The 13636-nt window shown below is 35.4% G+C and overlaps 1 protein-coding gene across 1 annotated transcript in view; it reads left to right on the plus strand.

The window, feature by feature from the left end:
• Positions 1 to 11563, plus strand: part of Cda4 (chitin deacetylase Cda4) — a 52983-nt gene extending 41420 nt beyond the window's left edge. The window contains exons 5-11 of the mRNA XM_068387847.1: positions 372 to 577; positions 2184 to 2340; positions 4010 to 4148; positions 6111 to 6267; positions 8046 to 8138; positions 8755 to 8955; positions 10722 to 11563. Of these exons, the coding sequence (XP_068243948.1) occupies positions 372 to 577; positions 2184 to 2340; positions 4010 to 4148; positions 6111 to 6267; positions 8046 to 8138; positions 8755 to 8955; positions 10722 to 10872 (1104 nt within the window). The 3' untranslated portion in view covers positions 10873 to 11563. The remainder of the gene's footprint in view (positions 1 to 371; positions 578 to 2183; positions 2341 to 4009; positions 4149 to 6110; positions 6268 to 8045; positions 8139 to 8754; positions 8956 to 10721) is intronic.
• The last annotated feature ends 2073 nt before the right edge of the window (positions 11564 to 13636 follow it).

Genomic DNA, 13636 nt, shown 5'->3' on the forward strand with positions numbered 1-13636 from the left:
TCTCTCTCTCTCTCTCTCTCTACTGTGTTGGGTTAGAGTTCTCTTGCCTGTGAGTACGCACTCAGGTACACTATTCTATCCTTTTCCTTATTTCCTTTCCTTACTGGGCTATTTTCTCTGTTGGAGCTTTATCCGTATAGCATCCTGCTTTTCCAACAATAAGGTTGTAGCTTAGCTAATAATAATAATAATAATAATAATAATAATAATAATAATAATAATAACAAAAACCAAAATAGAAAAAAAATGACCATAATTATGACAAAAAAAAACCATGGAATCAATAACAATAACAAAAGTACTGTATACTGCCCGTCATCATCAAGTCTTTAATCACCTCCACCCTCACTTTCCCTTCCCTCGCCTTCCAGATTCCTCAGATCATCATGATCACCTTCGACGGTGGCATCAACGACCTCAACTTCGAAACCTACAACAACATCTTCCTGGAGAACAGGACCAACCCCAACGGATGCCCCATCCGAGGCACCTTCTTCGTCTCCCACGACTACACCAACTACCAGCAGGTGCAGGAGTATTACAGCCAAGGGCACGAGATCGCTGCAGGGTCAATCAGGTGAGTTTCTCAAAGGTTTGAGGTCTTTAAAGGCCGCTCATGAATGACAGAGGCAAGGGACAGTGACTTTCCAGCCGAGTCAATCAGGTGAGTTTTCCCAGTCTATTGGAAACGTCCCTGCCAGCTGATTCACTGAACTGGGATTCGAGTCCCACTTAAGCTTGATAGTTCCTTGTAGTGTCAATCAGAGAGCTGTGGGGGCCTATTGGAAACGTCCCAACCAGCTGATTCACTGGACTGGGGTTTTGAGTCCCGCTTAAGATCTATAGTTCCTTGTAGTGTCAATCACAGGGTTGTAGGGGCCTATTAGAAACGTCCCTGCCTGGTGATCTGCCTGATTGCGGTTCGAGTCCCGCTTAAGCTTGATAGTTTTTTGTAGTGTGAACGACAGGGTTGGGAGTGGCCTATTGGAAATGTTCTTGCCTGCTGTTCATTGGACTGGGGTTCAAGTCCCACTCAGCTCGATAGCTTCTTACACTTCAGGTATGTAGTAGCCTATTGGTGATCTGCCAGACTGGGGTTCGAGTCCCGCTCAAGCTTGATAGTTTCTTATAGTATCAACCACAGAGTTGTGGTGCCCTATTGGAAACGTACTTGCCTTCTGTTCATTGCACTGGGGTTCGAGTCCATCTCAGGTGCGATAGTTTCTTGTAGTGTCTATAACCTTACCATCCTTGAGAGGTAAGGATAAGGAGTTTGCGGGAGCATATAGGTCTACCAGCTGAGTCATCAACAGCCGTTGCCTGGCTCTCCCTTATCCTAGATTAGGTGTTGAGGGAGGCTTAGGCGCTGATCACACAAATATATAAATATATATATATGTATATATATACATATATATATATATATACTGTATATACATATATATATATATATATATATATATATATATATATATATTTATATATATATATATATATATATTATATATATATATATATATATATATATATATATATGGTCAGTCTCTAGGGCATTGTTCTGCTAGCTTGAGTATTGTCCCTTGCCTGAAAGGAGTGGACTGGAGTGATCGAAAGGGCTGTGCGCGCCATTTAACGTCCTTGGTGCGCGCAATGTTACTTGGGAAGAGCCCGTGCTAGCATGGGCAATTTTCGGAATTTTCTGTTCATAAGTTTCTCGTAATAAGGAAGAACCCATTATGTCAAAAAGGGTTGAATCTATTATAACGTTGTTATTGATCTCAAGATATCTTATATTTTCTATTCAAGATTCTCACAAAGAACCCATAATGTCAAAAAAAAAAAATACATGAATCTATGTTAAACTGTTACTGAACGCTAAGATATTTTACATTTTCTAATTCATTACTTCTCATAATAGTTTATCTATTTCCATATTTTATTTCCTCACCGAGCTATTTTCCCCATTAGAACCCTTGGACTTATAGCATCCAGCTTTTCCAATTCTGGTTATAGCTTAGCTAGTAATAACAATAGTAAACTTTTCCAACTAAGGTTATACCATCCACAGTAACAACAATTAATAATAATGGAGCCAACCTCTATCATCAGTAGTAGTATTATCAGTATTATACATTACTAGTATCGTCATTATGCATAACTATTATCGTCATTATTACCAACAGCCGTCGCAAGGGACTGGAAGATGAATCCGAAGACACCTGGATCGGAGAAATGGTAACAATGAGGGAGATCCTCAGGAACTTCGCCAACGTGAGACCAGAGGATGTCATTGGCCAGAGAGGTCCTCATCTCAAGCCAGGCAGGAATGCCCAGTACGAGGTCAGTTGATTGGAATACTTGACCTATGAGGTTAGGTTAGGTTAGGTGAGGTTAGGTTAGGTTAGGTTAGGTTTATATTAAATGGATGCTGATAAAAACATTAACACACGATATAGAATGTTACTTTCAAAAGTCACATACTTGAGTAAAATAGGACAGGAAGGAATGACCAGTACGAGGTCAGTTGATTGGATTACTTGACCTCTGAGGTTAGGTTAGGTTAGGTTAGGTTTATGTTAAATGGATGCTCATAAAACACAAACAATCAATATAGAATGTTACTTTCAAAAGTCACATACTTGAGTAAAACAGGATAGGCAGGAATGCCTAGTACGAGGTCAGTTGATTGGAATACTTGACCTATGAGGTTAGGTTAGGGAGGTTAAGTTTATGTTAAATGGATGCTGATAAAGCATAAACAATCAATATTGAATGTTACTTTCAAAAGTCACATACTTGAGTAGAATAGGACAGACAGGAATGCCCAGTACGAGGACAGTTGATTGGATTACTTGACCTATGAAGTTAGGTTTATGCTAAATGGATGCTGATAAAACATTAACAATCAATATAGAATGTTACTTTCAAAAGTCACATACTTGAGTAAAATAGGACAGGCAGGAATGCCCAGTACGAGGTCAGTTGATTGGAATACTTGACCTATGAGGTTAGGTTAGGTTAGGTTTATGCTAAATGGATGCTGATAAAGCATAAACAATCAATATTGAATGTTACTTTCAAAAGTCACATACTTGAGTAAAATAGGACAGGCAGGAATGCCCAGTACGAGGTCAGTTGATTGGAATACTTGACCTATGAGGTTAGGTTAGGTTAGGTTTATGCTAAATGGATGCTGATAAAGCATAAACAATCAATATTGAATGTTACTTTCAAAAGTCACATACTTGAGTAAAATAGGACAGGCAGGAATGCCCAGTACAAGGTCAGTTGATTGGAATACTTGACCTATGAGGTTAGGTTAGGTTAGGTCAGGTTTATGCTAAATAGATGCTGATAAAACAAACAATCTATATAGAATGTTATTTTCAAAAGTCACATACTTGAGTAAAATAGGACAGGCAGGAATGCCCAGTACGAGGTCAGTTGATTGGATTAATAGACCTATGAGGTTAGGTTAGGTTAGGTTAGGTTAGGTTAAGTTTGTTAAATGGATACTGATAAAACATCATTAACAATCTATATAGAATGTTAGTTTCAAAGGTCACATAATTGTGTAAAATAGGACAGGCAGGAATGCCCAGTACGAGGTCAGTTGATTGGAATACTTGACCAATGAGGTTAGGTTAGGGTAGGTAAAATGAATAATTTTCTACAAAAAAAAAAAAATCAGTGTATATCAATGATTTACTAATCATTACAGAGTTAAACAGTGATAAATCGTATGATTTTATATGATTTTTAATATTACATTAGTTCTAGGTCTATCAAACTTTTAAAATTTTCATATAATAATAATCAATTTGATTTCTTATCTGTAGTAAAATAAGAATGCAGGAAGACGGCAAATTAAAATTCGATGAACGGGATTACGGTCTATCAAAACTATAAAACAAATAGAATAAATACTGAATAACTATTGTATATTACTTCCCCTCTAAAAAAATCTCAAATTCTAAATTCTTGCATTTCACCCATAATTCTTTTCCAGGTCCTGGCATCCTACGGCTTCTCCTGGGATTCCACAATCAATGTCCCACCAGTTGCCGTCCCAGTCTGGCCCTACTCCCTAGAATACGAGATTCCCCACGAGTGCCGATCCGGAACTTGCCCATCCAGGTCTTTCCCAGGTAATGAGCAATGCTGGTTCTAGCAGCTGCTAGTCTGTACAGCATTCTTAAGTCTCTCCCCATACTTAGACGGACTTGCAGTAGAGCATTCTTAGGTCTCTCCCCGTACTTAGACGGACTTTCAGTATAGCATTCTTAGGTCTCTCCCCGTACTTAGACGGACTTGCAGTATAGCATACTTAGGTCTCTCCCCGTACTTAGACGGACTTGCAGTATAGCATTCTTAAGTCTCTCCCCGTACTTAGACGGACTTGCAGTATAGCATACTTAAGTCTCTCCCCGTACTTAGACGGACTTGCAGTATAGCATACTTAAGTCTCTCCCCGTACTTAGACGGACTTGCAGTATAGCATACTTAAGTCTCTCCCCGTACTTAGACGGACTTGCAGTATAGCATACTTAAGTCTCTCCCCGTACTTAGACGGACTTGCAGTATAGCATTCTTAAGTCTCTCCCCGTACTTAGACGGACTTGCAGTAGAGCATACTTAAGTCTCTCCCCGTACTTAGACGGACTTGCAGTATAGCATTCTTAAGTCTCTCCCCGTACTTAGACGGACTTGCAGTAGAGCATTCTTAAGTCTCTCCCCGTACTTAGACGGACTTGCAGTAGAGCATTCTTAAGTCTCTCCCCGTACTTAGACGGACTTGCAGTAGAGCATTCTTAAGTCTCTCCCCGTACTTAGACGGACTTGCAGTAGAGCATTCTTAAGTCTCTCCCCGTACTTAGACGGACTTGCAGTAGAGCATTCTTAAGTCTCTCCCCGTACTTAGACGGACTTGCAGTAGAGCATTCTTAAGTCTCTCCCCGTACTTAGACGGACTTGCAGTAGAGCATTCTTAAGTCTCTCCCCGTACTTAGACGGACTTGCAGTAGAGCATTCTTAAGTCTCTCCCCGTACTTAGACGGACTTGCAGTAGAGCATTCTTAAGTCTCTCCCCGTACTTAGACGGACTTGCAGTATAGCATTCTTAAGTCTCTCCCCGTACTTAGACGGACTTGCAGTATAGCATTCTTAAGTCTCTACCCATAGTTAGACGGACTTGCAGTATAGCATACTTAAGTCTCTATCCATAGTTAGATGGACTAGTCACTATAGCAATCTTTTAAGTGTCTACCCATAGTTAAATGGAAGTGCCTTTTAAGAACTTTATTAATATGTCGGAACAACAGTATATACTGTAATATTGGTTTCAAATGTCGTTTACCAGCATATTAAAACAAAAACTAAACAGAATGCACTTGACTTAAGTCGGAAATATTGTAATGTTTCACTCCATTGCACTTGATTTTAATAGGAAATTTTGTTTTCACTTCATTGCCCTTGACTAGTCGATAAAATTTTGATGTTTCACTTCATTGCAATTGACTTTAGTTATCAATATTCTAATGTTTCCTTTTATTGCACTTAATTTTAGTCATTAATATTCTAATGTTTCCTTTTTATTGCACTTAATTTTAGTCATTAATATTCTAATGTTTCATTTTCTTTGCACTTTGAGTTAAGTCATTAATATTTTAATGTTTCACTCCATTGGACTTAATTCAAGTCGTTAATATTGTAACATTTCATTCTCATTGCACTTGACTTTAGGTCCTTAATATTCTAATGCTTCACTCTCATTGCACTAGACTTTAGTCACTAATATTCTAATGTTTCACTCTCATTGCACTCGATTTTAGTCATTAATATTATTTCACTCCATTGCACTTGACTTTAGTCGATAATAATCTAATGTTTTACTCCCATTGCACTTGACTTAAGTCGAAAATATTCTAATGTTTCACTCCATTGCACTCGATTTTAGTCATTAATAATCTGTTTCACTCCATTGCACTCGATTTTAGTCATTAATAATCTGTTTCACTCCATTGCACTCAATTTTAGTCATTAATAATCTGTTTCACTCCATTGCACTTGACTGAAGTCATTAATATTCAAACGTTTCCCTCTCATTTCAGGCGTCTGGGAACTCCCAATGAACTCCCATTACAAGGACACAAATTACGAAGGAGGATTCTGTCCCTACCTCGACCAGTGTGCACTGAGTTACTTAAGCGAACCTGAGGTAGTTCAGTGGCTCCTGAAGGACTTCGAACGCCATTACACTACTAACAAGTAAGGGAAAATGAGTAAGGGGAAAATGAGTAAGGGGAAAATGAGTAAGGGAAAAAAGAGTAAGGGGAAAATGAGTAAGGGGAAAATTATTTTGGGGGAAAATGAGTAAGGGGAAAATGAGTAAAGGGAAATGAGTAAGGGGAAAATGAGTAAAGGGAAATGAGTAAGGGGAAAATGAGTAAAGGGAAATGAGTAAGGGGAAAATGAGTAAAGGGAAAATGAGTAAAGGGAAAATGAGTTAGGAAAATGAGTAAGGGGAAAATGAGTAAAGGGAAAATGAGTTAGGAAAATGGGTAAGGGGAAAATGAGTAAAGGGAAATGAGTAATGGGAAAATGAGTAAAGGGAAAATGAGTTGGGAAAATGAGTAAAGGGGAAATGAGTTAGGAAAATTGGTAAATGGAAAATGGGTAAGAGGGAAATGATTATGGGGAAAAGTGAGTTAGGGGAAAAAGAGTAAGGGGAAAATGAGTAAAGGAAAAAGGAGTAAGGGGCAAATTGATAGCTTACAATTAAGTGTCTTAGTAGATTCATTGATAACTTTCAATTGCTTATTTTGAGATTCATTGATAAATTTTGATTAGTTGTTTTGAGAGTGTTATAGATAACTTTTAAATAATGGTTTTTACAGCTTCAATTATAATTTCATATAATGTTTTTGGGGGCGAGATTCATTGATAACTTTCTTTCACATGTTCTGAGAGATTCATGGAAAACTTTCAATTAGTTATTTAGGAATATTCGTGGATAATTTTTGGCTGGTTATTTTGCAAGATGCATGAATAACCTTTGGTTAGTTATTTTGCAATATTCATGGGTAACTTTCAATTGGATGTTTAGGGAGATTCATGGATAGTTTCAAAATAGTTATTTGAATTTCAAATAGTTATTTTGGAACATTTAAGAATAACTTTTAATTACCCTAAAAGTTTCAAGGACAAATTTCAATGATTTTTTTTTTTTTTTTGAGAAATTCAAGAATCCAACTGGTAGCTTTATACATCCAAGAAGAGCTTTCAATAGGGGACTTTGAACTGTTCAATAATAACTTTCCATAAGTAGCTTTGAAGATCTAGAAACACATATCAGTTATTTGCTCTTAGATATTCAAGATAGCTTCAGAAAATAACTCATGTCAGGCACAATGATCCGTCCTTTTTCTAGGATTGCTTGTTTAAGAGAAACCCCAATTTAATGCTTAGTCAGGAATTTTTTATCCCTGTTCTTCTAGGACATTCCAAAATCAAACCAATGTTCTCTAGTCTTGGGTAGTGCCATAACGTCTGTACCATGGCCTTCCACATACTTGGATTACAGTTCTCTTGCTTGAGGGTACACTTGGCACGCTGCTCTGTCTTATTTCTCTCCCTCTTATTATTTTTTGAAGTTTTTATAGTTTATATATGAAAGATCTAATCTGATGTTGTTACTCTTCTTGAAATATTTTATTTTTATTGTTTATTACTTCTCTTGTAATTAATTTCCTTTTTTCCTTTACTCACTGGGATATTTTTTCCCTGTCGGAAAGCTTGTGTTTATAGCATCTTGCTCTTCCAACTAGGGTTGTAGTTTAGCAAATAATAATAATAATAATAATAATAATAATAATAACAATAATAATAATAATAATAATAATAATAATAATAATAATAATAATAATAAAGAGATTGAGCAAAAGGATTTCCTATTTTGCTGACATTGCCATGATCACCTAATGGCCACGTTTCCTTATTGTAAAACCCAAGCTTCCAATTTCAACCAATCCATTATTTACTTCCAGGGCCCCCTACATGCTCGCTCTCACAACCAACTGGTTCCAGACCCCATCTTTAACCAACGGCCTCCTGGCCTTCATCGACGAAACACTGCAATAGTGAGTAGTTATAACCAATTTTTTCTCCCAGTATTGGATTTATGTCTTACATATCTATTATCAAGTTGGCCCCTTCCAGCAACGTTCATGGAAGATTTTCTGGAATTTTTAGACGTGAAATATAGAGAGTACTTATATCACATTAAATTTAGATACTTTTATATATAATTACATATATACTGTATATATATATATATATATATATATATATATATATATATATATATATATATATACTGCATATATATAGTATATAGTAAGTATATATATATATATATATATATATATATATAAGCCTTATATTATACATCTCTTAATATCTACTATAGATTCTCTACGGGATCTCGGATCCCGAGGTATAAAGAATCCAGATATCATGAGGTGTATAATATACGTCTTATATGAATATATGTGGAAAACACGTTTAAATGTGCAAAATTATCATTACATATATGTGTATATATATATATATATATATATATATATATATATATATATATATATATATATATATATATATATATATATGACATCTTGACTGCATGCTTATACAAACCACGACCTCGTATTAAAAACTCTTTAACCCTCTAACTCCTATCAACTTAATCCCCACCAGCCCAGACGTTTACTACACAACAGTGACTGAAGCACTGCAGTGGGTCACGACCCCACAATCCCTAGGAAACCTGGATCGCTTCCAGCCCTGGAACTGCAAGCAGAAGGTCCTTCCAGAGGCTCCCTGTGCTGCCCCTGAAAGCTGCAAACTGGTGCTGAATCCCATCAACGATAACAGTACCTTTGCCCCAAGCGGATCAAGGTGAGATATATGTGGATGGATAGACAATTAATATTTAGTTCGTAAATCCTTCAATACCTTTTAGTATGTAAAGAATATCTTATTTTTTTAATAAGTTCTTTTTAAAAAGGAGTGTAATAAATATCTTATTTTACTGAATTCCTCTTAATGAGGAGCGTAATGAACACCTTATTATTTTACTAAATTCCTCTCAAAGACGAGCGTGATGCATATCTGATCTTTTTACTAATTTCCTCTTAAAGAGGGTAATGAATATCTTATTTTACTGAATTCCTCTAAAAGAAGAGGGTAATGAATATCTTATTTTACTGAATTCCTCTTAAAAAGGAGGGTAATGAATATCTTATTTTACTGAATTCCTCTTAGAGGAGAGTAATAAATATCTTATCTTTTTACTAAATTCCTCTGAAAGAGGGGGATAATGAACATCTTATTTTACTGAATTCCTCTTAAAGGGGAGCGTACTGAATATCTTATTTTACTGAATTTCTCTTAAAGAGGAGCGTGATATCTTTTTACTAAATTCCTCTCAAGAAGGAGCGCAATGAACATCTTATTTTACTGAATTCCTCTTAAAGGGGAGCGTACTGAATATCTTATTTTACTGAATTTCTCTTAAAGAGGAGCGTGATATCTATTTACTAAATTCCTCTTTAAGAGAATTGTGATGAACATCTTATCTTTTTACTAAATACCCCTTAAAGAGGAGCTTGATGAATATCTCATGTTTTTACTAAATTCCTCTTAAAGAGGAACGTAACGAGCATATCTTTTTTATTTAAGTGCCACTTAAAGAGTGACGTAATGAATATCCTCTATTTTAACTGGATTCCACTTAAACGTAAAGTGAAAACAAGCAATTTCAGCTAAACAGTAATTATATGATTACACTTATAGTATAGCAGGATTATAACCAGAGCACATATTAGGCAATAATTTCCAGCAATGCACATTAACAGCTATCCGATAAATTACATCTATGTAATGGGAAAGGTAATTTTCATCCAAGGCAATGTGGCCATCATATATGAATGTCTTTTAAAAGTCTTACATTACTATTTGCATTATTTACATTATTATTTGCAACACTGCAAACCAGTCCACTGTTCTATCTTCCGTCCACGTCATGTTGCAATATACACTTCTAAGTAGCAGAACTCGAATACAATGCTTTTTTGTCCCCTTTATTCCCATTTTTTCACCTCAATGCGCTACCAATCATGAGAAATTAATTCTGATTTCTCAAAAAATACCTGTTCAGTCATCAACAGTCATTAGAGTTTCTAGTAGTGTCAGCAACTTCCCCCATCCTTGTGAGCTGGGGATGAGGAGTTTTGGGGGAGCCTAAAGATCTGCCTGTTCAGTCATCAACGGTCATTACCTGGCCCTCCCTGGTCCTAGCTTGATAGAAAGAGAGCTTGGGTACAGACCATATGTATAGATGGTTAGTCTCTAGGACACTGCCTTGTCCTTTGCCTCTACCATTCATGATCGCCCTTTTAAACATTTAAACGCAACTACTGAATTAAAATCAGTATCTCTTCTGGGGCTCCATGTTCAAAGAAAATATTTTCTTGCTGCTCTATCACACACTCGCTAATTTGCATACACAACCAGCATAGCAAACTGCGATGGACCAAAATCTATGGCTGTCAGGTAATGCTGCCTGCGATAGTGCGTTATATCCATCCCTATCCACTGCCATACTTAGACATACACTTAAGCTTCCATTACTTCCATTACTGATTATCAAAATTCTGTTTCAGATACATGGTAACTTGCAACCAGTGCCCAACTGTGTACCCATGGGTATGGGATGCCACTGGCCTTGGCAGAGGAATTGATCAGTATGTACCAGAGTACCCAACCGACAGAGCAGATGCATCAAATGCTGCAGCTGCAGAGGAACTAGTATAAAGAGTGATGTAATCAAAGTTCCAGAGATGTTTCGATCATCATACGTTAAGGCATTGCAACAATAACATTGGGATCTTGGAAAATCATTTCATCTTGCATAGAATTACGTGCTTCCAAAATGAAAGGAAAGAGGATTTGTTTGATGTCAATCTTAACTCATCTTGCTTTTTCTTTCATTGCTTTACCATTAAGATTATAAGTAATATACTATTCAAATAGATTCATTTCTTTAATGAATGATATCCAGCACATTCTGGGTAAACTAAGTTATAGCTTACCATAACTTTGATTTGCCAAAAAAAATTCTTTATAAACCGACTTTTCCCAAACGAATAACTTTCTTGTTATTTCTCACTTATTTCAACAAAACTGTGCCTTACAAAGTATTCTAATTAAGGGAAGATGTATCGAAACTTCCTTGAGTTAATTGTTTGAAAAAGTCCTACAGAAAACATCTGTTTGGTGGAATAATGATAGAAAATATTATTCACTTACTATTTTCTCGCATTCATTTCTATATTCTCATTTCAACAAATATGAATGAAATATAGCAATTTTTCAATTCATGTGTTCATATTCCATTTCAGATATCTCGTGAATTATTTCCTGTTTCCTTCACATTTTAAAAAAAGGAATATTAAACATTTGTTCTCTCATCTGTAATCATCTGTTTGACAATAAAAAATGACAAAAATAAGTACTGCTTTTTTATCATCCTTGGTGTTTAATCAGACATATCCCTGTTAAATATCTTTGGACGTAGGAGAACTGTTGGATACCTTTGAACTTAAGAGAACTGAATGTAAGATAATTAGGCCAAAACTTTTATTATCATTATTGTAAGCTAAGCTACAATCCTGGTTGGAAAAAGCATGATGATATAAGCCCAAGGGCTCTAGCAGGGAAAATATCATTGAGGAAAGGTAATAATTAAACAGAAAGAATACTGTACCTGGGGTGTACATTTTTTTTTTTTACAAGGGTACTGGTAAAGTGAAATACATAAATCGACTCGAAACCAACATGTTATAACTTTCATCTCTTTAGGGAAAAGAAGAAATAAAGAAAACTAAATCAGGGCATCCTTTCCTTTCTAGTTAGGTGTTCAAAAAGATTTTGGAGACAACATTATACATAAAATAAAAATTGTTCTTAACATCAATATACATAACCTTCCTAATACATTTCCCAAGAAAAAAAAAGTACTTAAGATGCTGTTACTGCTTCATTATGAAGGGATTACTGAATAACTGGGGGCAGAGCAGAGATTAGTGTGCAGTTAAGGAAGGCCCATTTAAGACTGATGGCCATTATATTTCACTGGAAAAACTATCATTTAACTTATGACAGACAGCGAATCAAGAGACAAGAAATTTCCACACAGTTTTAAAGTTAAGCTAAAATACTTATACTACAAACTTCTGGGCAAGTCGATAACCTTCCACTATAGTCGACAAAATTCCGTCCAAGTCGACTAATTCCCATAAAATCGACAAAATTCCGTTCAAGTCGACAACCTCCCTTAAAATTGACAAAATTTTGTGTAATCGACAATTTCCCCTTAAAATCGACAAAATTCCATTTACGTTTGACAATTTTACTTAAAATAGACTAAATTCCATTTAAGTTGACAGTCCTCATTTAAAATTGACAAAATTTCATTAAAGTCGACAACCTCCCTTATAATCGACAAAATTCCGTTATGCTCGACAATTTCCCTTAAAATCGACAAAATTCTGTTTACGTTGACAATTTCCCTTAAAATAGACAAAATTCCACTTAAGTTGACAATTCTCATTTAAAATTGACAAAATTCCATTTACGTTGACAATTTCCCTTAAAATCGACAAAATTCCGTTTACGTTGACAATTTCCCTTAAATAAGACAAAATTTAATTTATGTTGACAATCTCACTTAAAATTGACAAAATTCCGTTTACGTTGACAATTTCCCTTAAATAAGACAAAATTTAATTTATGTTGACAATCTCACTTAAAATTAACAAAATTCCGTTAAAGTCGACAGCTTCCCTTAAAATTGACAAAATTCCGGGTCAAGTTGACAATCTCACTTAAAATCGACAAAATTCCATTTAAGTTGACAACCTCCCTTAAAATCGACACATTCTGTTAATGTCGACAAGTTCCCTTAAAAAAGACAAAATTCTGTTAAAGTCAACAACTTCCTTTAACGTCGAAAACCTTCTATTAAAACACAAAAATCATTAAAGAATTAAATTCTAAGAGTTGATAATGTTCAAGATTATCAAAATCAATAGCTAAGTTTTAATTTAAAAGCCTAATTGATGTCCCATAAAATGAGAAGAAATCAGATAAGACCTTATCAATCAGGTCATCTAAAATTTGAATTTCTTATTCCTAATAAAGCCAACGATGATTAATCAGAACAAAACTGAATAATAAAAAAAACAATGAATAATTATGGATATATCCAATGAGTGAAAGCATTAGTGATAGTTCCTGTTGTGTAAATAAAAATTTTCTAGCAAAAAGAAAGCAGGATCTAGGAAAATTCTTCCAATACGGGAAAATATTGAACACTTCATTGTGAAAGTCGATCAATTTCTATTAAAGATCCTGATAAAAATAAATTTCTTCACCTTGGTCACCAAATTACAATATAACTTTCAAATGTCTATTCAAAAAAACATTATTTACTCCAAAAGAGGAGAGAGAGAGAGAGAGAGAGAGAGAGAGAGGAGGAGAGAGAGAGAGAGAGAGAGGAGAGAGAGGAGAGAGAGAG

The sequence above is a fragment of the Palaemon carinicauda genome, chromosome 15 (genome assembly GCF_036898095.1).
Source record: "Palaemon carinicauda isolate YSFRI2023 chromosome 15, ASM3689809v2, whole genome shotgun sequence".
NCBI classification, from domain to species: Eukaryota; Metazoa; Arthropoda; class Malacostraca; order Decapoda; family Palaemonidae; genus Palaemon; species Palaemon carinicauda.